This window comes from Mauremys mutica, chromosome 13, assembly GCF_020497125.1.
Source record: "Mauremys mutica isolate MM-2020 ecotype Southern chromosome 13, ASM2049712v1, whole genome shotgun sequence".
NCBI classification, from domain to species: Eukaryota; Metazoa; Chordata; order Testudines; family Geoemydidae; genus Mauremys; species Mauremys mutica.
Window position 1 is genome coordinate 47,814,986 of NC_059084.1, and position 26,011 is coordinate 47,840,996.

A 26,011-nucleotide genomic window follows, 5' to 3' on the forward strand; every position below is an offset into this window, starting at 1 on the left:
CAGCCAGAGACCAGGGCTATTAGAGGGGTACAGCACAGGGCCATAAGGCTCAGGGATGCCTTGAGGCAGCAATTTGAAGGTGAAAGCCACTAGTATTCAGTGCATGCTCGGGATCGCAGTGCTTGTAATGCTAGGAGGTGACTGGTGCACAGGATGCAAGAAGGGGCCTTAACATAATTGTATGTTGCTTTGCAAGGCTCTTTTCCCTTTCACTTGATAGAATGAAGATTGCTTTCAAACCAACACAATTATTTTATTAAAAGACAACAACCAAAGAGAGAGTCATTGCTGCCCCCGGTAGTGGACGGGAGAAGCAGACTCTGCAGCCCCCCTCTATTTCTCTCATTGACCCCCATTTTTGTGTTATTATTAAAACCAGAAAATGAATATTTTGGGGGGTTAGTTATTTATTCATTTAACCCAGGATTTTTTTTCTCCTAGGAAAATGCTCCTTGTGCCAGAAAACCCACCATAGGTGGAAAATAATTCAACTAACCAGACAAAGAAGCAGAAAACAAAGGAAACACATAGAGAAACTTGGGGGGTTCTAGTGTGAAAAGCTGAGTGAGCCCTTCTGCTGGAATGTGTCACTGACAGGGTGACACTGAGCGGAATCCCAGCACGGTGAAGGGAAGAGGGTCCTAGAGGGAACCGGAATGAACCAGGTTGAGGCTCCATGGCCTGTGTTATGCAGGAGCTCAGACTAGTTTCTCATACTGCTCCGTTCTAGCCTTTATGTCTATGGATCTGTGACTCCCTGGCAGGTTGGGTGTGGGCTCAGAATTTGTCCCCTGACAAGGAAAAAAAGAGGCAGGGACCCAACTAAGAATGTTCTGCGCTTTGCGGGAACTTGTATAAATTCCTTCACCTTGTGTAAAAGCAAAGAGGAGGGATAATAACAATAAAAGGGTTTGCTGCTGCTCGGCCCTTTCCCAGAACTGATCTCATTGTCACTCACAGGCCTGGGGCGCCCCCAACACCAAACCGCTTCTCTGATTACTGCAGGGAGAGGTTCTTGTCTGAGCTCAGCCCGGCTTCCCCTCACTGTGTCACTCGCACAGTGATAGCGGGCGGTGTCCTCGGGCTTCAGGCCGGTCAATTGCAGATACAGCAGGTTGTTGGAGTTGTCCCTGGAGGTGGTGAATCGGCCTTCAACAGCCGGGGAGTACCACTGATTAGATGCATCGGGTCTAATCTGAGCCACCCACTCCAGCCCCTTCCCGGGAGCCTGCCGGACCCAGCTCATGTAGGCGCCGCTGAAGGTGAAGCCGGAGGCTTTGCAGGAGAGGCGGAGAGAGTCTCCGGGCTTTTTCACATCCCCTCCGGACTCCACCAGCTGCACCTGGGACCGGACACCTGGGAATAAAGACAGGCCATTAATATCGGTATAAAATCAGCGGTAACACAATATTCTTCTCACTCTGCCAGTTATTCAGAGGAGGAAAATACCTTCCAAAGCTGCTACAGCGAAAATTACAAGGAGCAAAAATCCCATTTTCCCGGGTGCTGGAGGGGAAAGTTCCCAGGGACTGGCTGGTCACTGCACAGACCCAGGGGCTGCGGATTGTGTCTCCGGGTGCAGCCTGGGCAGAGAGAGGCACAGATTTAAACAGGAAACTGTCTCCCTCATTTGCATATTTCCCTTCTTATAAGAGACACACACTCCTGCTGCCAGTGATCTGAGTGACTCGCCCTAGGGCTCCGGGTGCAGGAGACAGACTGTCCTGTCCTGTGTGTCTGTGCAGCGCCGGGCACAGGGCGCTGGGCTCCTCCTGACACTTTCGAACCCCTGGCAGGAATGAACAGCTCCCTGCAGTGACTGTATTTCCTCAACCAGGAACTCAGGGGCTATTTATTGTAAAATGATATGGTGAGGGGAGGGGAGGAGAGACGAGACTCCGCCCTGGAGCCCCGTCCCATGGGCAGAGGAGCCGTGTAACGTCCGGTCAGTGGGGTCTGTGTCTGGTGAGGCTTCAGGCAGCACTGAAGGGAGATTGTTATTCGCGATGGATATTTATATTCGTGTTCACACTCCTGTTCCCATTCTCATTCAGGCTCTACTTCCCATTCATATGGAGATTCTGTGAAATAAAACTGAGCACAAATCTGCCGTTGTGTTGGCTGTTGGGGTTGATTCCTGTCCCCCACCCCCTTAAATGGGGCCATTTTAAGAGCCAAACACGATGTGAACCCGCTGTCGGTTTTGGTGATGGGCTTTGTCACTCTGGTCTAGTCTCTCACACAGTGACACCGGGCGGTGTGTTCCGCTCTCCTGCTGCTCCTTTGTAAACACAGAGGGTTGCTGGGACTGTCTCAGGAGACAAGGAATCGCATTTTTGCTGAATCGGTGCAATGGGAACAATTTCGTGAATACTGCGTCCTGGAGACCCACTGCAGACGCTTCCCAGGAGCCTGACGGACCCAGCGCTGAAGTGGAACCCGGAGACTTTAGAAGAGGCGAAGTCAAAGGGCGCCTGCAAGTTCCATGTACAAACGAGCCGTGTATGTAGGTGCAGAGCTGAAAAAAGGATGTTTTCTAACCCCCAAAGCCCCTCTTCAGTCTCCTCCCCAAGGCTGTGCGGTTTTCTCATTGCTCCCCCTGGTGGGGAATGGAGAAAAGGACTCTGCAGCCCCCCCTCTCGCTCACTGATCTCCCTTTTGTATTATCATTTAAAGCAGAAAATAAATATTTGGGGGGTTATTTATTCTTTTAATCCAAGATTATTTTGCTCCTAGGAAAATGTCCCTTGTACCAGAAACAGCCAGCTTTTGCTGAAAAATTATTCCACTAACCAGAAAAAGAAACAAACAAAAAAGAAAAACAAAACAAAACAAACAAACTTGGTGGGTTCTAGTGCCAAAAGCTGAGAGATCACTGCCCTTCTGCTTGACTGTATCTCTGACAGTGGGGGAAGAAAGCGGAATCCCAGCATGCTGAAGTAAAGAGGGTGCTAGGCTGAAACCCAATTAATCAGGTTGAGGATTTATGGCCTGTATTATGCAGATGATCAGACTAGAGAATCATACTAATCCTTTCCAGTCTTTAATTCTATGAATCTGTAACTGTCCTGGAGGTTGTGTTCATTTTTACTTTGGTGTCTGATAAGGGTCACATTCAAATATGACCACAAGAACATAAGAATGGCCATATTGTCTCAGACCAAAGGTCCATCTAGCCCAGTGGCCTGTCTTCTCACAATGGCCAATGCCAGGTGCCCTAGAAGGAATGAACAGTATTCCAGATGTGGCCTTACCATGGATTTATATAAGGGCAATAATATATTCTCCGTCTTATTCGCTGTTCCTTTTTAACCCTAATATCCTGTTTGCTTTTTTGACTGGTGATGTGCACTACATGGACATCTTCAGAGAACTATCCACCATGACACCAAGGTCTCTTTCCTGACTCGTTGTATCTAAATTAGCCTCCATCATATTGTATGTATAGTTGGAGTTACTTTTTCCATTGTGCATAACTTTACATTTATCCACATTAAATTTCATTTGCCAGATATTTTTAGCACTTTGTTATTGTTTGTTTGAAACAATTGTTTGTTGGTTTTGTGAGATCTTTTTAAAGTTCTTCACAGTCTGCTTTGGTCTTGACTATCTTGAGCAGTTTAGTATCATCTGCAGACTTTGCCACGTCACTGTTTACCCCTTTCTCCAGATCATTTATGAATAAATTGAATGGGATTGGTCCTAGGACTGACCCTTGGAGGACACCACTAGTTAGTCCTTTCCATTCTGAAAATTTACCATTTACCATTTATTCCTATCCTTTGTTCCCTGTTTTTTAACCAGTTGTCAATCCATGATAGGATCTTCCCTCTTATCCCATGACAACATAAGAGCCTTTGAGTGGCCCTGTCAAAGGCTTTCTGGAAATCTAAGTACACTATGTCCACTGGATCCCCCTTCTCCACATGTTTGTTGACACCTTCAAAGAACTCTAATAGATTAGAAAGCCATGATTTCCCTTTACAGAAACCATGTTGAGTTTTGCCCAACAATTTATATTCTTCTATGTGTCTGATAATTTTCTTCTTTACTATTGTTTCAACTAATTTGCCTGATACTGACATTATACTTACCAGTCTGTAATTGCCAGGATCACTTCTAGAGCCCTTTTTAGGTTGGATATTAAGAAACATTTCCTAACTATCAGGGCAGTTAAGCACTGGAATAAATTACCAAGAGTAGTTGTGGAATCTCCATCATTGGACATTTTTAAGAGCAGGTTAGACAGACACCTGTCAGGGATGTTCTAGATGGTGCTGCCATGAGTGCAGGGGACTGGACTTGATGAGCTCTCGAGGTCCCTTCCAGTTCTATGATTCTATGAAAATCTAAAATCAGCAGCGGATTGAAGGAGAGAAGTCACTTCAAAAAGGGACCAATGAGCCACATTCTCCAATAAAGAGCATGAGAGCACTGAATAAAGCTGTGTTATAAATCACAGCCATTGCAGTATCACACAGAGAAAAATCTCTCGCCCTTCAGGAGATGCATTGGGAAGAAAATACTTTCCAAAGCCGCAGCAACAAAAACTAAAAGGAGCCAAAGTCTCATTTTCCCTGGTGCTGGAGAGGAAAGTTCTCAGGTGATTTGGCTGGCAACTGCACAGACCCAGGAGCTGCCGATTGTGTCTCCAGGAGCAGCCTAGGCAGAGAGAAGCAGAGATTTAAACAGGAATCTGTCACCCCTATTTGCATGTCACCCTCCTTATGACACATAAAACATCCTCACTTAATGAGCCCAATTTACCTGCCTGGGGATTCAGAAAGTGGCCAGAGGAAGCAAGAGAGGAACATTCAGGGCTCAGGGCGCTCAGGCTGGGTTCTCTGCTCTGTCACAGACTTCCTGTGTCACTGGGGAAGTAAACCTGTGGCTGGATTTTTCCAAGTACTGAGGCATCAATGTACATTCTCTGAAGCACCGAGGAGCCCAACTCCCATAGATGTACCTCAGTTCTCAGGCTGTGAAATGGGGATAATCAAACTTTCCTCCCTCTGCGGGGTGCATGGAGGATAGATGAGACAGAAAGTATGAGATGCTCAGATATGATGGTGACTGGGGGAGAGGGGGATATATGTGTATCTAAGAGAAAAAAGTCTATTTCTCTGGGTGTGATGTGAGGATCACTTAAATGAATGGAATGAGCTAGTCAATTATCTTATTTCACCTTGGTCCATTCCCCAATGCAGCAATTAATGGCTTTTCCTTCCCATGAGAAAACTGCTGGTTGGGTGACATGATGAACTTGAGCAAAAATGTCTGGTCTACAAAAAGAGAAGCGACTTTAATCCTTGTAGGGCCTGATGCGAAAGGCCTTTATAACTCAATGGAAGCCACCCCACTGAGTACAACATCATTTGTGTCACGCCCTGTGTTCATAAACCTGATGCTGGAAACTTTATGGCCATTGCTGAAAATATCAATGTAAATGTTTCACCAGTTGCCATGGAGTTCTTGCTAGACCGGAGCTAATTATGGTGCAGAGGATGCTTCCCTCATAGGGTCATCAATTGTGTTTGATGCAGAAAACTCTCAGAGCAATCAGATTAGTAGAAGAGCCCTGGGCAGATTCCTAGGTATGGATAAAATACCAAAACTGACTAATTATAGTGAGACTGTTGGCGGGATTGAGGAATGAAGGGTGTTGCCCAATATTAGTGAGGTCATGGACCTTCACCTGTCAAAAACTCAATGTCATTTCTGCATGATCAGGGCGAGATAATCCCAGTACAGATGAGGATGATGATAGTAGAACCTAGCTCCTGTATAGCCATAGATTTCAGAGTGCTTTACAAAGCAGATAAACGACGTTATCCTAATTTTTCACATGGGGAAACTGAGGCACATGGAAATGAATTGACTGGCCCAAGATCACCCAGGAAATAAGTGGCAGACCTGGAAGTAATTTTCAGCTCTCTTAAATCTCAATTTACCACTTACCACTATGCACACCTGCAATGCACAGTGCAGTAAAGGCAGTAGACCAGCTCTGTAAATGGGCTATTTTCCACTCCGTGTTAGGTCTGATTCCGTTGTCAGTTGCTGAGTGTAAATCTGGAATAAATCTGTTTAGTTCAGGGGAGTGACCCCAGATTTAGGCCAATGTAACTGAGAGCAGAATTTGGCTGAATCTTTTCAAATCCAGTCTCTTCTCCTTTGACACACTCAGAAATTGTCAGAAGGCTTTTTCAGGGTGTGTATTTGCATGTGTGTTTTTGTTCGTGTATCTTAGTGTAAGTGCTTGAAGGTGTGGATGTGTGTGTGGGGGGGTGCTTGTATGATTGTATGTCTGTGATTGTGTCTGTAGGTGTGATGATGTGTCTCTGTGTTTGTGTGTGTGTGTTTGGAATAGAAACGCGGCTGACAGGAGCTCTTAGCAAGGCAATGTCTGACGTACAGAGCAACTCCAGGGTGACTCTTTAAAACTCACTTAGAAATGCCCTTTACCCTCAACTATTTATAATCCAGGGACCGACACTTCTTCCCCGGCCCCTTTCTCTGCGATGCGCCCATGACCGAGTTCTGTGCAGTCTGCGGCGCGCTAGCGACCCATACCCCAGTGTGGCCCTCGGGCCAAAAAGTTTGCCCACCCCTGCACTAGGACCACAAGCAGCATCAAATCTATCACTGCTGAGCATCATCATCAAGATCATTTACTTAGTTAATTATTAATAAGCAATGAAGTGTAGACAGAAGCTTTCTCCTGGTTGTGTTTAAAAAACTTGTGTGACATGAACGCTACGTGTTTCTAAACCATCCCCAGGATGTAATATTGAGGGATAGTAACAAAAACAACAACAAAAATATTTCCATTCCCACTGACTTTCAGACAAGTATCAGCATTCACACTGACACACAGATCTCCATTCCCATGACCACTCGTGTTCCCTTTCATATCCCCACCCTCATTCACACACACTGGAGAGAGAGAGAGAGAGAGAGAGAGAGAGAGAGAAAATGTTCTTAGGGAATGTCCCATAGACAGTTACACGGAATGATGCTCAGACAATGACGGTGGGTGGGTGGATGGCTCCATAATGCACCATGGTACTAGGCTCTCAGACTGGCTGGAGACCAGTTCATTGATGAGGCTAATAGAGGTGAGACAATGTACAGGGCAGGGATCGAATAAATCTATAAACAGACACGACCCAGCTCTCTGGCATTGACCAACAGGGATTTGGGGAACAGCCTTGTTCCCTTTTATAGCTGCCAGGGTTTGTGTTTTCACCTCTCCTGCTTTCTTTCCCCACACGGGAACTGAGAGGTGAACATGGGACTATTTGGGCTTCTGTTTGGCAGAAAATAATTCCTGTTAACCCATATCAGAGTCTGTGTAAGGGGACTGTTGTTGCTTTAAATTGTACGTGATGATCAGTGGTTCAGGGAAGCGTCCAGTGCAGAGAGTGGGGACATGTTAGCCCCTGCCCTAAGTGACCATGACAAGGTTGGGGGTCGAGCCCCCCCCCCAGGAATCCTGGGCCCAACCTTGTCGGGGTTACGAGGTCTCTGCCCCACAGGAGGTGGAAGGGGAGCCCTCGAGGTCAGGCAGGGCTGTGGGTAAAGGCAGTGGGAGCGAGGACTCAGACCGTTTCGCTTGCCCACTTCACCGGCACAGTGTACAGGCCAGGAAAGTTCCCCACACTAGTGGGACCATCCCCCGCTTACATCTGTAATAGAACATCTGGGACCGACTGAATCCCCACCACGCCCAGTGCGGGACACCCCGTTCCCGGTATCTCCACCTCCTGTGGATCTAGATCTGACTGACCAGCTGGGTTCAGTTCCCCCATTTCAAAGGGAGGAAATTACTGTCTCCTGTGAGCTCCCAGCGCGGCCTGTCAGCAGCAAACCAGCTGGGACTTTCTCTGGTAACCGCCACGGGAGGTTTTTGTCTGAGCTCAGCCCAGCTTCCCCTCACTGTGCAGGGTGTGTGTCTGGCACAGTAATACCGGGCGGTGTCCTTGGCTCTCAGGCCGGTCAGTTGCAGATACAGCAGGTTGTTGGAATTGTCCCTGGAGATGGTGAATCGGCCTTTGTCTGGGTCGCTGTAGTATGTGCTGCTCCCACATTTGGAAAGGGGCTGGGGGGGTGGATGAGGAGGTTCCAGGGGAGCAGTTAGCAGGGCCGTTTCTAGGCACCAGAAAACCAAGCACGTGCTTGGGGCGGCCCATTTTCAGGGGCAGCATTCTGGCCATCTGTTTTCTTTTTTCTTTTTTGCTTTGGGCTGCAAAAGCCTAGAGCCAGCCCTGGCAGCAGCAGCACGTTGTGCGCCGGGGGTGCCCTGGGGCTGCTGCAGTTCGCACCGAGGGGGAGCAGTGTCCACACCTTGTGGCTGGGCCGGGCAGGCTCCAAGCGGGGGACACTTGGGCTGGGGGCCACCCCACGGGGCACACGGAGCCGCCTGCAGGTGCCACAGGGTGGTCACCCCCAAGCTGCCCAGGGACTGCGGCAGGGTGGCCAGAAGCAGCAGCAGCAGCAGTGCCATGGGGGGGACACTGCTGTGCAGGGCCCATGTCCCGCTCTCCGGGATTCCGCTCCCTCTGGGGCAGCCAAAAATCTTTTTGTTTGGGGCAGCAAAAAACCAAGAGCCGGCCCTGCCCATGGGTAGAGCAGGTTCAAGGATGTTTCGTGCCCTAGAGGAAACTTCCACCTTGCGCCCCCCTCCCCGAGCCCTGTGGCAGCTCTCTGCCCTCCCCAGGCACCCCCCCCACGGCAGCTCCCCCTGGCCTGGGGAGCCGTGCGGCAGCTCCCCGCCCCAGCTCACCTCTGCTCTGCCTCCTCCCCCGATTATGCTGTCACCGCTCCACTTCTCCCGCCTCCCAGGATTGTGGCGCCAATCAGCTGTTTGGTGCCGCAAGCCTGGGAGGGAGAGAAGCAGAGCGGGGTGGGATGCTCAGGAGAGGAGGTGGAGCAGAGGTGAGCTGGGGCGGGGAGCGGTTCCCCTGCGTGCCGCCCCCCCTTACTTACTGCAGGAGGCCCTCCCCTCCCCCCCCGGCCCCAGGTCCCTCCGCTGAAATGTCGACAACAACCAGGGCAGCCGAAGATCCGGCCGCCATGGTCGCTGCCACCGAAGGACCTGAAATGCCGCCCCCCAAATGCCAGCGCCTTAGACGACTGCCTAGGTTGCCTAATGGGTTGCACCAGCCCTGCCTGTGGATCAAGATGTCCTGATGTGATTTCCCAATTTTGGAGTCTGGAGACACAGAGACCCTGGTCCCCAGGCATGACACCCACCCACAGCGCCAGCTGAGGCCAATGAGAGATACGGGCCCTGAGCATCTTCTGGCGATTAGGGTCAAGGTGTGTCGGGATAAGTGCCCAAAATATGAGGTAGCCCAAACCATCACTCCTGGCTCGGTGAGTCTCTGGGTGCACTTTTCAGTGCGCAGCACAAGGAAGCAGAGTGTTTAAAATCCCTTGGTGGAAGGGGCTGGGAGAGGGTGGGATGTAGGGGAGACAGGGGGTTGGCTCCTGAGACCCCACTGTGGGCAATGCCCCGTCTGTCTCATCCCCTAGAGCACAGATTGTGTGTTCCAGTCAGCTGGCACTTTAGAAATTCATTTCCCTTTTTTGTGCCAGTCCCGGCTCTGCTCTGTGTCACTGTGTCTCTGGCGCAGTAACAGGTGCCAGTGTCTGCAGCTGTCAGCGAGCGGAGCTGGAGATAAACTTCGTCCTTCCAAGTATCCCTGGTGATGGTGACACGAGGTGTGAGAGCCGAGTTATACTCTGTGGTTCCCCCGTTAACTGTGTGTCGGCTAAATCCCATCCATTCCAGCCCTTTCCCAGGGGGCAGGCGCAGGGGCGGCTCTAGCTTCTTTGCCACCCCAAGCATGGCAGGCAGGCTGCCTTCGCAGTGCACCTGGGGGAGGTCGCCGGTCCCGCGGCTTCAGCATACCCGACGCTGAATTGCCACCGAAGCCAAAGGACTGGTGGACCTCCCGCAGGCAGGCCCCCGAAGTCTGCCTGACTGCCGCCCTCACAGGGACCATCAGGGTGCCCCGAGCAGCTTGGAGCACTGGTGCCTGGAGCCATTGCTGGTTGCACACATACAGAATTGGAAATGACTGCCTAGGAAGGAGTACTGCAGAAAGGGATCTGGGGGTCATAGGGGATATGAGTCAACAATCTAACACTTTTTAAAAAAGTGAACATCATTCTGGATTGTATTAGCAGGAGTGTTGTAAGCAACCCACTTAACTTTCCCGCTCTGCTCCACACTGATTAGGCCTCAACTTAAATATTGTGTCCAGTCCTGGTTGCCACATTTCAGGAAAGACAAATTAGAAAAAGTCCAGAGAAGAGCAACAAAAATAATTAAAAGTCTAGAAAACATGACCCATGAGGGAAGATTGAAAACTCTGAGTTTGTTTAGTCTGGAGAAGAGAAGACTGAGGGGAACGTGATAACAGTTTGAAAGTACATAAAAGGAGAAGTACAAGGAGGAAAGTAACAAATTATTCTCTTTAAGCTCTAAGGATAGGACAAGAAGCAATGGACTTAAATTGCATCAAGTGAGGTTTGACATTAGGAAAAACTTGCTAACTATCAGGGTGGTTAAGCACTGAAATAAATTTCCCAGGGAGGTTGTGGAATCTGCCTCACTGAAGATTTTTAAGAGCAGGTTAGACAAACACCTGTCAGGTATGGTGTCTAGATAACACTGAATCCAGCCATGAGTGCAGGGGACGGGACTAGATTACTTCTCCAGGTCCCTTCCAATCCCAGGGTTCTATGATTCTACAGATGGATATTGAGCTCTGAAACCTGAGGACGGATTTGTTTTTCACTCTGGTTGTAGATCCAGCTCCTGTGCCCAGGGCTGGATTGTTTGGGGGAAGTGCTGCCCCCACGCGGCGCACGGGAGAAGGGCGGTTCTGCGCCTCGGGTTTTTGTATGAGCCCTGTCGGGATTCCTCTCACTGTGTCTCTCGCACAGTAATACCGGGCGGTGTCCTCGGGCTTCAGGCCGGTCATTTGCAGATACAGCAGGTTGCTGGGATTGTCCCTGGAGATGGTGAATCGCCCTTTGACTCCATCAGCGTAGTATGTGCCACTGCCACTGCCACTGCTGATACGGGCGACCCACTCCAGCCCCTTCGGGGGCCTGGCGGACCCAGTCCATCCAGTAGCTGCTGAAGGTGAACCCGGAGGCTTTGCAGGAGAGGCGGCGAGAGTCTCCGGGCTTTTTCACATCCCCTCCGGACTCCACCAGCTGCACCTGGGACCGGATACCTGGGAATAACAATTAATTATGGGGAACATGAGTGCCTCGGGCAATAGCACAATAATCCCCTACCTCCCCAATACATGCAGCCCATGGAAAGGGAGAATGTACCTTCCAGACATGCTGCAGCGAGAACGAGATACAACCAAAGCCTCATTGTCCCGGGTGCTGGAGGGGGAAGTTCTCAGGGACTGGTTGATCACTGCACAGACCCAGAGGCTGCGGATTGTGTCTCCGGATGCAGCCTGGGCAGAGAGACGGGCAGATTTAAAGAGGAAACTCTCACCCTCATTTGCATATCCCCCTCCTTATAAGAGACACGCAGCATTTCCTAGCGCGAATTCAGTGTCTTTGTGTGCGGTTGAGAGAAGAGGCGGCGCTTTGTCTCTGTGGTACTGCCCTTGTCTCAGTCGGAGCCTCCTACTTGACCAGAAGGAGACTAACTGGTATCTTCTTTATCCCTCCACTAGCTCCCACACCTAACCGTGACCCTGAGCAGCGGCGGCTCCAGGCACCAGTGCTCCAAGCGCCTACCTGGCGTAGCAAGTTGGGGGGAGGGGGAAGAGGGGCTCTGCTGGTTGCTGTTAGGGTAGCAGGCAGGGTGTCTTTGGGGGCTTGACTGCGGAGAGTCTGCTGGTCCCGCAGCTTCAGCTGATCTCCTGCAGTCTGCTGAAGCCATAGGACCAGCAGATCCTCCGTGTTTGGAGCAGCAAAATGTCTAGACTTGACCCTGAGGATAAGTTCCACCTTCATATGTGTCTTAACCGGAAAACTACATGAATACCTTACTTAGAACACCAAAACCTGACTTTACCCAGGATGCAATTCTAACCCCAAATGTACATTCTAATCTGACTTGCATCTGAAGAAGTGGGTATTCACCCACGAAAGCTCATGCTGCAAAACGTCTGTTAGTCTATAAGGTGCCACAGGATTCTTTGCTGATTCTAATCTGATTTTTCTCTATGCTAAGAGGGAGGTTTATTCCTGTTTTTGTAACTTTGAAGCTGAGCCTAGAGAGGAATCATCTGTGTTTTAAATCTATTTATTACCCTGTAAAGTTACCTTCCATCCTGATTTTTGCAGGTGTGATTCTTTTACTTTTTTTTTTAAATAAAATTCTCCTTTTAAGAACCTGACTGATTTTCAGTGTCCTAAAAACCAAGGGGTTTGATCTGTGCTCACATTGTAACCAATTGGTTGGTAGATTATTCTCAAGCCTCCCCAGGAAAGGGTGTGAAGGGGCTTGGGAGAATATTTTGGGGAAATAGGGACTCCAAGTGGTCCATTTCCTGAATTTTTTTGTCTAAATCACTTGGTGGTGGCAGCAATAGCATTCAAGGACAAGTAAAGGATTTGTGCCTTGGGGAAGTTTTTAACCTAACCTGGTAGAAATAAGCTTAGGGGGTCTTTCATGCAGGTCCCCACATCTGTACCCCAGAATGGGGAGGGAACCCTGACAGAGCCACATTAACCACATTGTCCAATAAAGTTGTGAGGTAACAAAATAAAGCTCTGTTATCAATCACAACCATTGCAGTGTCACTCATAGACCAATCCGTCACCCTTCAATAGATTTACTGGGGAGAAAATACCTTCCAAAGCCACAGCAATGAAAACTAGGAGACAAGGCTAATTTTTCCTGCTGTTCGAGGCAGGGGTGGCTCTAGGAATTGCGCCGCCCCAAGCAGGGCAGCATGCCACGGGGGGCGCTCTGGCGGTCGCCGGTGGACCTCCTGCTGACGTGCCTGCGGATGCTCCACCGAAGCCGCGGGACCAGCAGACTCTCCACAGGCATGCCTGCGGGAGGTCCACTGGAGCCACCTGCCGCCCTCCCAGCGACAGGCAAGGCGCCCCCCACGGCACGCCACCCCAAGTATGCACTTGGCGCGCTGGGGTCTGGAACCGGCCCTGGTTCGAGGGGAAATTTCTCAGGGAATTGGCAGGGGGCTGCAGATTGTCTCCCCTGGTGCAGCCTGGGCAGAGAGATAGACAGATTTAAACAGGAGACTCTCACTTTTGTTTGCATATCACCCTGTTTATAAGACACACAACTTCTGTTGTGGAACAAGTTCCATTTTTTTTTTAATCTGGGACCAAGAAGGAGCTGGATTTTCCCTCTGTGGTACAACCTCCTGCCCTGTCAGTATCAGAGCAAGATTGGCTTTGCACTTCCTACGTCGTTCTGAGGAGGTCAAATTCTCATCTTCTTTATCCGAACCCGAACCCTAACCCTAAATTTAAGGATGAACTCTAACCCCAAATTTAACATTTACCTTAATCCTAAAAGGAAATGTAAAACCTAACCTTACCCTAAATCCTTACAGTAGTGCTAAAAGTACCTCTAACTTCAGGGATAAACTCTAACCCCATCTTTTGACTTTTACCCTTCATTTAATTTTAATTTATACCTTGAACCTAATAGTACATTCTGAACTTACCCTAACCACCATAGAGGTAATTTCTAACCCTATGTTTTAAAACTCACCCAAACTGAATTGTTCACCTAAATCCTAAAACCTTACTCCAGCTGTAATTCTGAGAGTAAACTATAACTCTAAACATCAAAGCTAAAACACAATGTGTAAACTTAACCCTAACCTCAAACACTTATCTTTAACTCTTACCTTTAACCCAAATTTATGCCCTATCTCTACATCCTGTCCGACTAATGCTAATTATTACTCTAAACCACTATTTTAACCCAAAACGTAGCCCCAGTCTTAACTCTAAACTTTATCCTTCCCTAAGATAAACTCTAAGCCAGGGATCAGCAACCTTCGGCATGCCACTCACCAGGATAAGCACCCTGGCTGGCCAGGCCGGTTGGTTTACCTGCCGCATACACAGGTTCGGCCAATTGCGGCTCCCACTGGCCGCGGTTCGCTGCTCCAGGCCAATGGGAGCTGCGAGAAGTGGGGGCCAGCACGTCCCTCATCCTGCACCACTTCTCGCAGCCCCCATTGGCCTGGAGCGGTGAACCATGGCCTATGGGAGCTGCGATCGGCCAAACCTGCGGACGCGGCAGGTAAACAAAACGGTCAGGCCCACCAGAGTGCTTACCCTGGTGAACCACATGCCAAAGGTTGCTGATCCCTGCTCTACGCCCTAAATAGTAAATCTAGCTGTAGATGGATAGAATTTAATTCTAAGGTTATTAGCGGTGAGTTACTTTATAGGGCAGAACAAAGAGAGTCAGCTAATATTTTACAAGCCTTCCAAGCAATAATGCCAATAGTCGATTGCAGTGGATAACCTTGAATTTGGGAGATGATCTGGTTGGCCGTCAGGTGGGATTTGAAAGTGTTTCTCGTGATTCCACAGTTTAGACTGGCATCGGTAGACAGATACTGGGCTAGATGGACCTTTGGTCTGACCCGGTACGGCCATTCTTATGTTCTTATGTTTATGGAAAGCTAGAAGGAGCTCAGGTGCTGGGAACAGAGCCCGGGGCTGGACCAGACAAACGTCTGCAGGGTCTAGTTCTCTTTAAGAGCTTGCCATCCCTACTAATGGAACTGACCCCACTGGCTCCGGTGGAACAATTTGTGGGGTAAAGATTACTAGGCTAGGAAGGGTTTGCAGGGCCACTCTCAAAATCCCAATGGAGCTGAAATCAAGAACCTTTCCGAGCGCAGACCTCACTGTTTCCAATCAGACCTCACTGTTTCTCTGGGCTCCAATCCCACGTAGGGTTTAAACGGAAATCGGGACCGTTTCCAAGCTAACCAGTTTGCATCAAGCTCAGAAGCCCTCAGTCCTGAATTTCGGGGGTGTGCAAGGGGCCAGCACATCTGGGAAGAGGAGAGCACATAGGGGCTAGCACAGACGTGTCAGCCAATGCAGGGTCCCTTCATTGTAACCGCCAGGCACCTGAGGGGAGAAACAAACAGCTGGTTTATGGATCTCCAGAGTGAAGTTCGACGGACAGTTAGCAGGACTAGCTCTAGGCACAAGCAAACCAAGCAGGTGGTTGGGGTGGCACAATTCCAGGGGCAGCATTCTGGGAGATTTTTTGTTTTGTTTTGTTTTTTTGCTCAGGGCAGCAAAAAACCTAGAGCCGGCCCTGGTGCTATGTAATGTGAATCACTTGATTCAGTGTGAAATAATCTTCTCTTTGTTCTCTAAAATGTATCTTTTTAAATAATACTCTCCCTTTTTTCACTCCTGCAGCTGCAAAAGTTTCTATGCTCCCCCTATCATCTCAGTCCCAGAGGCTAGCGGAGATTAGAAGGTGAAAAAACCGCACTCAGGACAGACATGTTCTCAGAGCTCATGCAGTCCTTCTGCACTGAAAGAGTTCAGCAGAATGCATGGAGGCAAACAATGGCAGAGTCTAGGAAAGCGTTAAATGAACATGATGAGAGGAGGGAGAAGCACAATGAGATGAGGCAGGATGCAATGCTGAGGCTAATGGGGGAGCAAACTGACATGCTCAGGCATCTGGTGGAGCTGCAGGAAAGGCAGCAGGAGCACAGACCGCCACTGCAGCCCCTGTATAACCACCTGCCCTTCTCCCCAAGTTCCAGAGCCTCCTCACCCAGATGCCCAAGAATGTGGGGAGAGGCTACGGGCACCCAGCCACTCCACCCCAGAGGATTGCCCAAGCAACAGAAAGCTGGCCCTCAATAAGTTTTGAACTGTAGTGTGGCCTTGTCCTTCCTTCCTTCCTCCCCTCATCCACCCCCCGGCCTGGTACTTCCGTCCTCACCCACCCCTCCCGGCTACCCTGTGAGTTTTCCCCCTATTTGTGTGTTGAATTAATAAAGAATGCATGATTTTGAAACAATAATGACTTTATTGCCTCTGCAAATGGTAATCTAAGGGGGAGGGGAGGGCGGTTGGCTTACAGGGAAGTAGAGTGAACCAAGGAGGCGGGTTTTCATGAAGAAGAAACAAAGATAACTATCACACCATAGCCTGGCCAGTCATGACACTGGTTTTTAAAGCTTCTCTGATGTGCAGGGCACCCAGCTGTGCTCTTCTAATTGCTCTGGTGTCTGGCTGTGCATAATCGGCTGCCAAGCGATTTGCCTCAATCTCCCATCCCACCAGAAATGTCTCCCCTGCACTCTCACAGAGATTGTGGAGCACAGAGTAGGCAGCAATGACAATGGGAATATTGGTTTCACTGAGGTCTAACCTAGTCAGTAAACTGAGCAAATCAGCTTTTACATTTCCAAATGCACATTCTACCACCATTCTGCACTTGCTCAGCCTGTAGTTGAACTGCTCCGTACTATTGTCCAGGCTGCCTGTGTCTGGCTTCATGAGCCATGGCATTAGGGGTAAGCTGGGTCCCCCAGGATGACTATAGGCATTTCAACATCCCCAATGGTAATTTTCTGGTCTGGGAAGTAAGTTCCTTCCTGCAGCTGTTCAAACAGACCAGAGTTCCTGAAGATGTGAGCATCATGTACCTTTCCCAGCCAGCCCACGTTGGTGTCAGTGAAACATCCCTTGTGATCCACCAGTGCTTGCAGCACCATTGAAAAGTACCCCTTTCAGTTTATGTACTGGGTGCCCTGGTGCTCCAGTGCCAAGATAGGGATATGGGTTCCATTTATCGCCCCACCACAGTTAGGGAATCCCATTGCAGCAAAGCCATCCACTATGACCTGCACATTTCCCAGAGTGACTGCCCTTGATAGCAGCAGCTCAGTGATTGCATTGGCTACCTGGATCACAGCAGCCCCAACAGTAGATTTGCCCACTCCAAATTGATTCTTGACTGACCGGTAGCTGTCTGGCGTTGCAAGCTTCCACAGGGCTATTGGTTGGTTTTGGGGTAGGAATTGTGTGAGAAAGGCCCAGCCATTCGCAGTAGAGGCAGATGCCCTGTCAGGTCATTCATATGGACCGTACAGCTGAGGAGCTGGGCTTGGATTTCAAATGGATTGGGGCCACCTTAATGCATGGGTCTGATTGGAAAATCCCAGCTCTGCCCCATATCTCCTGATGTTGCTGATTGTGGTTTGCTCAGGAATGGAGCCGTCTCTGTGTGGAGCCCATCGTGAAGCGAGCGGTGACATTGCCAGGGAATTAAAGGGTTAAAAGCCCATGGCAGATTTTGGATTCACCCTGATGCCTTTTCTCAGCCTGTGCCCGGAACTGCATGGTCACTGCTGCCCTCACGCGGCTCGGGGGAGATGGTGCAGTCTGGGTTTTTGCATCAGCGCTACTAAGTTTTGTGCCACCGTGTCTCTAGCACAGTAATAGCGGCCAGTGTCCTCGGCTTTGAGGCCGGTCATTTGTAGATAAGCCGAGCTGACGGAGTTGTCCCGGGACATGGTGAATCGGCCTTGAACGGCCGGGGAATACCACTGGCTGGATCCACTTGGCTTACTGACTGTAGCGACCCACTCCAGTCCCTGCCCGGGAGCCTGGCGGACCCAGTGCATCCCGTAGTCGCTGAAGGTGAACCCGGAGGCTTTGCAGGAGAGGCGGAGAGAGTCTCCGGGCTTTTTCACATCCCCTCCGGACTCCACCAGCTGCACCTGGGACCGGACACCTGGGAATAAAGACAGGTTACAAATCACTGTAAGCTGCAGCCGTGCAATATCCCCCTATTTCTCCAATTCAGTTACGGGGAGAAAATACCTTGTAAAGCCGCTACAGTGAAAAGCAAATGGAGCCAAAGCCTCATTTTCCCGGGTGCTGGAGGGGGAAGTTCTCAGGGACTGGCTGGTCACTGCACAGACCCAGGGGCTGCGGATTGTGTCTCCGGGTGCAGCCTGGGCAGAAGGAGGCAGAGATTTAAAGAGGAAACTCTCAGTCTCATTTGCATATCCCGCTCCTTATAAGAGACCCAAACTCTGATGTGATTTCTTAGCGTTCAGAGGGAAGGAATCAGATTATCTCAGGCTGTGTGTTTGTGCAGCCCCGGCACAGTGCGATGGGATCCCAAGTACACATTTGATAAGGGAAAAGCAAACAGAGGGAGGGTGTAAATCACTCCTAGAGGCGGGGGGAGGAGCAGCTGTGACGGAAGGTGTGTGGGTAACTCAGCAGCCACCCCAACCCACTTCCCGGGTTTCTGTGGGACCCACCAGCCCTTGGGATTAAACCCGGGCCCGGCGCATTTCAGCAGGTGGATTCTCCGGGCTGCTTCGCTTCAGAACCCGCCTGGGTCAGAACAAGCTGCGGCTGGGCCCCCGTGGGAGGGGTGAGAAGAGGGAACAGTGAGGGAAGCGGTCACAGCAAACATCCCCCGTCACCTAACGGGAGACCAAACACCCCCCCCCCCCCAGGCAGAAGAGAGTCTGCGCTACAGTGAGACCCCACAGCAGGGGGGAGCGGAGCGGGACGAAACGACTCTGGGAGCTGGTCCCTGCAGCCCCTTGTTCTAAGCGAGGGAACCGCTCGGAAAGTGACCTGACAGTCTATGCACCGAGGCTGGGCGGAGGTGAATAAAGTTCAGCCTGTGAAGGGTTTGTGACCCGTTCCTGTGGAGTCTTCACCAGCAGGTTATTTACATTGTGGCTCTGGTCACCTGACAAACTGGGCTTCGGCCCCTGTTCTATACATCAGCTGTAGCAGACTGTAGACATCTGAGCTGAAACTTGCCCCCTGTTCTGAAAGGGCGGGAGGCGCTGGGCATCAGAACAGGCCCACATCCCATCTGCTTGCAGAGGTTAAACATGGACCACGTGCGGCAGAGCCGGGGAGAATCCGGATTGTTCACCTCTGAACGTCCGCATGATATTGAGAAACTCCTCTGGGTGAGCTATGCCCTGTGCTTGGAGGTGAGATGTACCTGAGGCAGCCGAGTGCACGTGTAAAAGCGGATCTCCCTAAACATTTATTTTTGTTATGAATTGGTGTCAGGGTTCCCCCTCCCACTGCTCCGAACTAGGACCAGCTCTAGGCACCAGCAAAACAAGCACGTGCTTGGGGTGGCACATTTCCAGGGGCAGCATTCTGGCGGATAGCTTCAAGAAGTCCAACATCAAGCCCCAGCTCTCCTTGGGCAACAAAGTGCCACCAACTGCCTGGATGTGGCAGGCGGCAGCCCTCTGGGCTACTGCTACAAAGTCTGCCTGACCCCGGAGTCCGCCAAGAGCCACTTCATGTTCCTAAAGCCCTACAGCAGGGGTCGGCAACCTTTGGCACACAGTTCGCCAGGGTAAGCACCATGGCTGGCCAGGCCAGTTTGTTTACATGCTGGGTCACTGATCGCAGCTCCCACTGGCCCCGGTTCACCGCTCCAGGCCAATGGGGGCTGTGGGAAGCGGCACGGGCCAAGGGATGTGCTCGCCATGGCTTCTTGCAGCTCCCATTGGCCTGGGGTGCTGAACCGTGGCCATTGGGAGCTGTAATCAGCCAAACCTGAGGATATGGCAGGTAAACAAACTGGCCTGGCCTGCCAGGGTGCTTACCCTGGCGAGCTGCGTGCCAGAGGTTGCCGATCCCTGCTCTAGTCTGTATTTCACCTCCGCACATATCACAGGCAGCGCGAGTTACTCAGGCCCTCTGGTGGCCCATGGGGTTTTCAGCTCCTCTGTCTCAATAAGAAATTCAGGCAGATACACCCGGCTCAAGCAGATTCAGATGCAGTCGTTGCCGAATGCTGCATCAGTACCGCACCCAGTCAAACAAACAAAAAAGTACCCCAACAATATTGCAAAGTGCAAACATGTGTAAAAGCCAAAAAAAAAGGAGGGGAGGCAGCCAAAATTTTTTTGCTTGGGGGGGGGGGAACCTAGAACCAGCCCTGCTTTGTACAATACTTGGTTGCAACAATGAAGGGGACTCAGAGGGTCCCTTATTCTGTGTTGTGAAGTGCCTGGGATAGGGAATCATGTTTGTGCTTTTACCTAAGGGAGAAGTAAAATGATCTCAAATCCCAAGACATCCTTCCCTGGCCTGATAGAGCGTGTTCTGGGGTCAGGGAAAAGCTTCCCTTATTCCTCCTTGCCTTTGGGTTAGACCAGGGGTGAGCAAACTACGGTCTGTGGGCTGGATCGGGCCCATCAAGGCTTTGGATCTGGCCCATGGGATTGTCACCCCCTTGTGCCATGGGCCTCATGCTGCTCCCAGAAGCAGCTGGCACTATGTACCTGCGGCCCTTGGGGGAGGGTGGGCAGCGGGCTCCACGCACTGCCCTAGCCTGCAGGCGCTGCACCCCACAACTGCCATTGGCCGGGAACGGGGAACTCTGGCCAATGGGAGCTTAGGGGGAGGTAAGTATCAGAGGGGGAGCCGTGTTAGTCTGGATCTGTAAAAGCAGCAAAGAGTCCTGTGGCACCTTACAGACTAACAGTCATATTGGTGCACGTGCTTTCCTGGGTGAATACCCACTTCGTACTTGCATCCGACGAAGTGGCTATTCACCCACGAAAGTTCATGCTCCAATACGTCTGTTAGTCTATAAGGTGCCACAAGACTCTTTGCTGCTTTTAGGGGGAGGTACTTACAGGCGAGGGGAGTGCACGGATCCCTCTTCCTCCCCTCCCCCAGCTCAGGGGCCGCAGGGACATGGTGCTCGCTGCTTCTGGGAGTGGCATGGGACCAGGGCAGGCAGGCAGGGAGCCTGCCTTAACCCCAGTGGGAGCTGCTGCCACCCTGGAGCTGCTCCAGATAAACAGCGCTGGGCAGGAGCCTGCCCCTCAAACCTCCCCTGCCCCGATCCGAGCCCCCTGATGCACCCCACACCCCTCCTGCCCCCAACCTGCCTTGAGCCCCCCCCCCCCCACTTCCCTCCCCCTGCTCTGAGCGCCCTCACTCACTCCGCACCCCCTCCTCCACCCCTCGGTTAGATTGTGGGAGACAAGAACATTTGGCAGCAGGACCAGAATCTGAAACTAGAAACTCTCTGAGTACAAGGGGAAGCAGGTTCAGCCTTTTTGTAGCCATGGGAGACCTGGCAGTGACAATTGGTTGGTAGCTAATGCAGGGTGGGAATGTCACACGAGCCTTTGGGGAGTCCTGGGCCAAATCTCACTCATTGGGAGCTGCGTTCTGTGACCCTAGTGCCCCCCTGACCCCACCGCCACCAACAACGGGCCTCTGCTTCTCCCTCAGCGGCCGCCTCTCCCGGACTGGGGTTCACAGACGAAGCGGGGGATCTCTGCACCCAGCGGGGCTCTGGGCAGGAAGGGGAGACACGATGTCCGGGAACGGAAGGGTTAAAACTGCCGGGAGGTTTGTGTTACATTCACCCGGGTGCCGGGTCTCCTGTCCCAGCCCGGAGCGGTGTGTGTGTCACTGCTGCCCCCGCGCGGCTGCCGGGAGAAGCGCGATTCCGCATCCTGGGTTTTTGTATGATCACAAACCGGTTTCGTGCCACTGTGTCCCCCGCACAGTAATAGCGGGCGGTGTCCTCGGGCTTCAGGCCGGTCATTTGCAGATACAGCTCACTCTTGGGATTATCCCTGGAGATGGTGAACCGGCCTTTCACTGAATCAAGGTAGTAAATAGTACCCCCACTGCTGCTAATATAAGCGACCCATTCCAGCCCCTTCCCGGGAGCCTGTCGGAGCCAGCTCATCTCGTAGCTGCTGAAGGTGAACCCGGAGGCTTTGCAGGAGAGGCGGAGAGAGTCTCCGGGCTTTTTCACATCCCCGCCGGACTCCACCAGCTGCACCTGGGACCGGACACCTGGGAATAAAGACAGGCCATTAATATCGGTATAAAAACAGCGGTAACACAATATTCTTCTAACTCTGCCCGTTATTCAGAGAAGGAAAATACCTTCCAAAGCGGCTACAGCGAAAATGAACAGGAGCAAAAATCCCATTTTCCCTGGTGCTGGAGGGGAAAGTTCTCAGGGACTGGCTGGTCACTGCACAGACGCAGGGGCTGCGGATTGTGTCTCCGGGTGCAGCCTGGGCAGAGAGAGGCACAGATTTAAACAGGAAACTGTCTCCCTCATTTGCATATCCCCGCTTTATAAGAGACACGCACTCCTGCTGCCCGTGATCTGAGTGACTCGCCCCAGGGCTGCGGGTGCAGGAGTCAGACTGTCCCGTCCTGTGTCTGTGCAGCGCCGGGCACAGGGTGCTGGGATCCTCCTGACACTTTCGGACCCCTGGAAGGAGTGAAAAGCTCCCTGCAGTGACTGTATTTCCCCACCCGGGAACTGAGGGCCTGGTTATTGTGAGGTGACATTGGGGCTGGCGGTGACTCAGTTCTGGAGCCCCGTTCCAGCGGCACAAGGGCCATGCACTGTCCAGTCAGGGGGGGTCAATGTCTGGGGAGGGGTCGTGTCCCAGGGATCCATTGGCTGGGCCACCCGCTGGAGAGGGAAGATTCCCCAGGGCGCAGGGCGTGGGGGGGGATTGGGGACGGAAGCCCCTTTCCCTTCCCGGCAGTGACCGGCTCCATTGAAATGATCCGTGACACTAGGAACGTGATCGGAGCAAGCCTGGCTCGTGCTTTGGGCCGGGTCTGGGGCCCGCCTGTGGGTGCAGGTGGGAGAAGCTGGGGGGGGGAGGGGGGAGTCTGAGGACAGAGTTAAGTTTGCATTGGAGCCTCCCTGGGATTAGTGGACCAAGCGCGGCCTGACCAGGGACCAGGGTTTCTTGCAATTGGTTCTGGCCACTAATAGAGACAGGAAAATGGCCTAGTTCAGTGGCTGTCCTGTCAGCCGTTCCAGACTGTACTGAATCAGGAGTCTGATTTGTCTCGCATACTCCAAGTTTCACCTCACATAAAAACTGTATCAGACATCAAAATACAAAAGTGCCACAGCACCTTATCGAGAAATTGCTGAGTCTCATTTTTATCATATAATTAGAAAATAAATTGATTGGAATATAAATATTGTACTAAATTTCAGCCTATAGAGCAGTATAAACAAGTCATTGTCCGTATGAAGTTTGAGTTTGTACTGAATTGGCTAGTGCTCTTTATGTAGCCTGTTGTAAAACTAGACAAATGTCTGGATGAGCTGATGCATCCCCAGGAAGACCTCCGCTTACCCCGTCTGAGAACCACTGCCCTGTCCCGCTCCTTATAAGAGATACAGACTCCTCTCCTCGGAGATGTAAATTATTAACACAATGGCTCAGACGCTCCTTACGCTGTTGTATATGGGAGAAACTAACAGCTCCCTTGAATAACCGGAATTCTTTACCCGGGGATTTGGGGCCCCCTATGAAATCTATTCTAGTGAACTAAGAGATGGTGGGGGATTCCGCTCGGAAGCCCCCAGTCCCCGTGCACCCTGGGGCGGTGGTTCTGTGGGGTCAGTGACGGGGTCAGGTCCGAGGTTTTCACTGGTTTGGGGGACACCCGCTGGAGGGTGAAGATTCCCCGTGGCACTGGGGCAAAGTGGCCCCTTCCCTTTCCCAGCAGGGGCCCGCTCCACGGACATGCGCAGTGACCGGGGGCCGGGTCCGCAGCAGGAGCGCCTAGTGCACGGAGCAGGGCGGTGCTGCAGATGGTCGCTGGAGATGGGAGAAGTGCTCGGAGGAAAGTCTCAGGCCAGAGTTCAGAGCTGGATGCGCAGCGCCAGGGCGGTGAATGTGCTGAGGGCAGAATGTCTCCGGGGTGAGCGCAGAGTGTCACTGACAGTGGAGAATGTCGGGGGGGGGGGTTAGAAAAGCCTGGGGGGAGTCTTCACCTGTGACTCCTCATTGCCCGGCTTCTCGGGGTTCAGTTGACTGCAGGGCCGCCCGGGGGGGCAAGTGGGGCAATTTGCCCTGAGCCTCCACTAGAATACAGTGTTCTATAGAATTGCAACTTATTTTTATGGAAGGGGCCCCTAAAATCGCTTTGCCCCAGGCCCCCTGAATCCTCTGGGTGGCCCTGGTTGATGGTGGGAATTTGCAGTTTAGAGGCCGGCCGGTGCAGTGCCTGGGTATGATGGGGATAACAGCGATGGGCCGGTTCAGGAGTGGGTCTCGGGTGGGTTGAGCTGAAGTGCAATTCCTAAACCGGATCCTGGAGTTTGTGGGGGGGGAGGCTGTGGGGTATTTTGCGGGGGAGAAACCAAGTTTCCTGGGCTTTGCATATTGCTGTCAGGAGGGGCTGTAGCACATTCATATCTGGGATCCAACCCCCGGGGAGGGAGAGATGTCCAGAGGTCACCGCTCTTCGAATGAAGAGGGAGCCTGGATTAGCGGTAGAAGGGAGGGGACCAGGCCAGGATGAGCGGGTCTCTATGGGGCGATGACAGTAACTGTGGTGTCGGGTATAGAAGGCAGAGGGTGCACCCAGCCTTTTCGGTCTCTGTGGCGTGAGGGAGGCTGTGGGTAGCCGTGGTGGGTAGGTGCAGAGAGGGGGAAAATGGGCAGTAACGTAGGGTCTCTATGAGGTGAGAGTGGCCGTGGGGGGAGGTGTAAAGGGGAGGGGAGAGTTCTAGTGTGAGGGGTCATGCCAATATAATACTCTCTTGCATCTGAAGAAGTGGGTATTCACCCACGAAAGCTCATGCTGCAAAACGTCTGTTAGTCTATAAGGTGCCACAGGATTCTTTGCTGCTTTTACTCTCCTAATGACACTTTTAACTGACTGGAAATGAAAAATGTGAATCCGACCAGAGAGAGGATGAACTGGGGAACAGGAGGAGGCAGGACCGCAGGTCAGTATTGGAGGTAAGCATTCGTAGTGCTTTTCTCTGAGGTATTTCTATTTGGATTCGTATTTCCATTTACATTGTTATTCACATTCCAGTTCACCCTCCCATTCATATTGCCAGTCCCATCCGTAGGAGTTCATAGTCATATAACTGTTCCCATTTCCCCCTGTAGTCCCATTTATACTGCACTTCATATCCCCATTCAGATTCAGGTTCAGATTAATACCCCCTGGATACTTCCGTTTCGATTCCCCTTCCCATTCACATTTATGTTGGATCCATACCCACTTTGGCCTTCCTCTTCCCACCACGGAGCATGAAACTCACGGACGTGTTTCCTTTGGATTGTGGTGGGAATGTGGATCTGGGCATCAGATCCTCAAATGCTTCGGTGCCACTCAGGAGGTGCATAGACTCTTGTGCTGCCCCCTCTACAAAAGGGTGGATTTTTATCCAGAGGATGATCAATGGGCTGAGGGGGGAGATCACTCAGAGATCACTGACCCCGCCCTGCCTGTCAAACAACCCTCACTCAGGGCCCCGCACGCCCACCAACGGGCCTCTGCTTCTCCCTCAGCAGCCGCCTCTCCCGGATTGGGGTTCACAGATGGAGCGGGGGATCTCTGCACTCAGCGGGGCTGCGGGCAGGAAGGGGTTAAAAGGGTTAAAGCTGCCGGGAGGTTTGTGTTACATTCACCCGGGTGCCGGGTCTCCTGTCCCAGCCCGGAGCGGTGTGTGTGTCACTGCTGCCCCCGCGCGGCTGCCGGGAGAAGCGCGATTCCGCAGCTTGGGTTTTTGTATGATCACAAACCGGTTTCGTGTCACTGTGTCTCTCGCACAGTAATAGCGGGCGGTGTCCTCGGGCTTCAGGCCGGTCATTTGCAGATACAGCTCACTCTTGGGATTATCCCTGGAGATGGTGAACCGGCCTTTCACTGAATCAAGGTAGTATGTACTACTCCCACTGGGGTATATTTGAGCGACCCATTCCAGTCCCTTCCCGGGAGCCTGCCGGACCCAGTTCATGTAGGCGCTGCTGAAGGTGAACCCGGAGGCTTTGCAGGAGAGGCGGAGAGAGTCTCCGGGCTTTTTCACATCCCCTCCGGACTCCACCAGCGCCTGGGACCGGACACCTGGGAATAAAGATAGGTTATAAATATTGGTATATAAACAGCGATAATGGCATCTATTGTTCTAGCTCTGCCCGTTATTCAGAGGAGGAAAATACCTTCCAAAGCTGCTACA

At 51.7% G+C, this 26,011-nt stretch overlaps 1 pseudogene and 1 gene segment (V, D, J or C); both read right to left on the reverse strand.

Moving 5' to 3' along the window:
• Positions 1 to 6,927: 6,927 nt before the first annotated feature.
• Positions 6,928 to 13,617, reverse strand: LOC123347503 (annotated as a pseudogene).
• Positions 13,618 to 16,573: 2,956 nt separating this feature from the next.
• LOC123348112 lies at positions 16,574 to 21,982 on the reverse strand (the record flags this gene model as incomplete). The annotated part of the segment is given in 4 exon segments: positions 16,574 to 16,594; positions 17,442 to 17,755; positions 21,547 to 21,843; positions 21,937 to 21,982. Coding segments are annotated over 4 exon segments (678 nt in total), but the record flags the coding sequence as incomplete, so codon positions are not given.
• Positions 21,983 to 26,011: the final 4,029 nt, after the last annotated feature.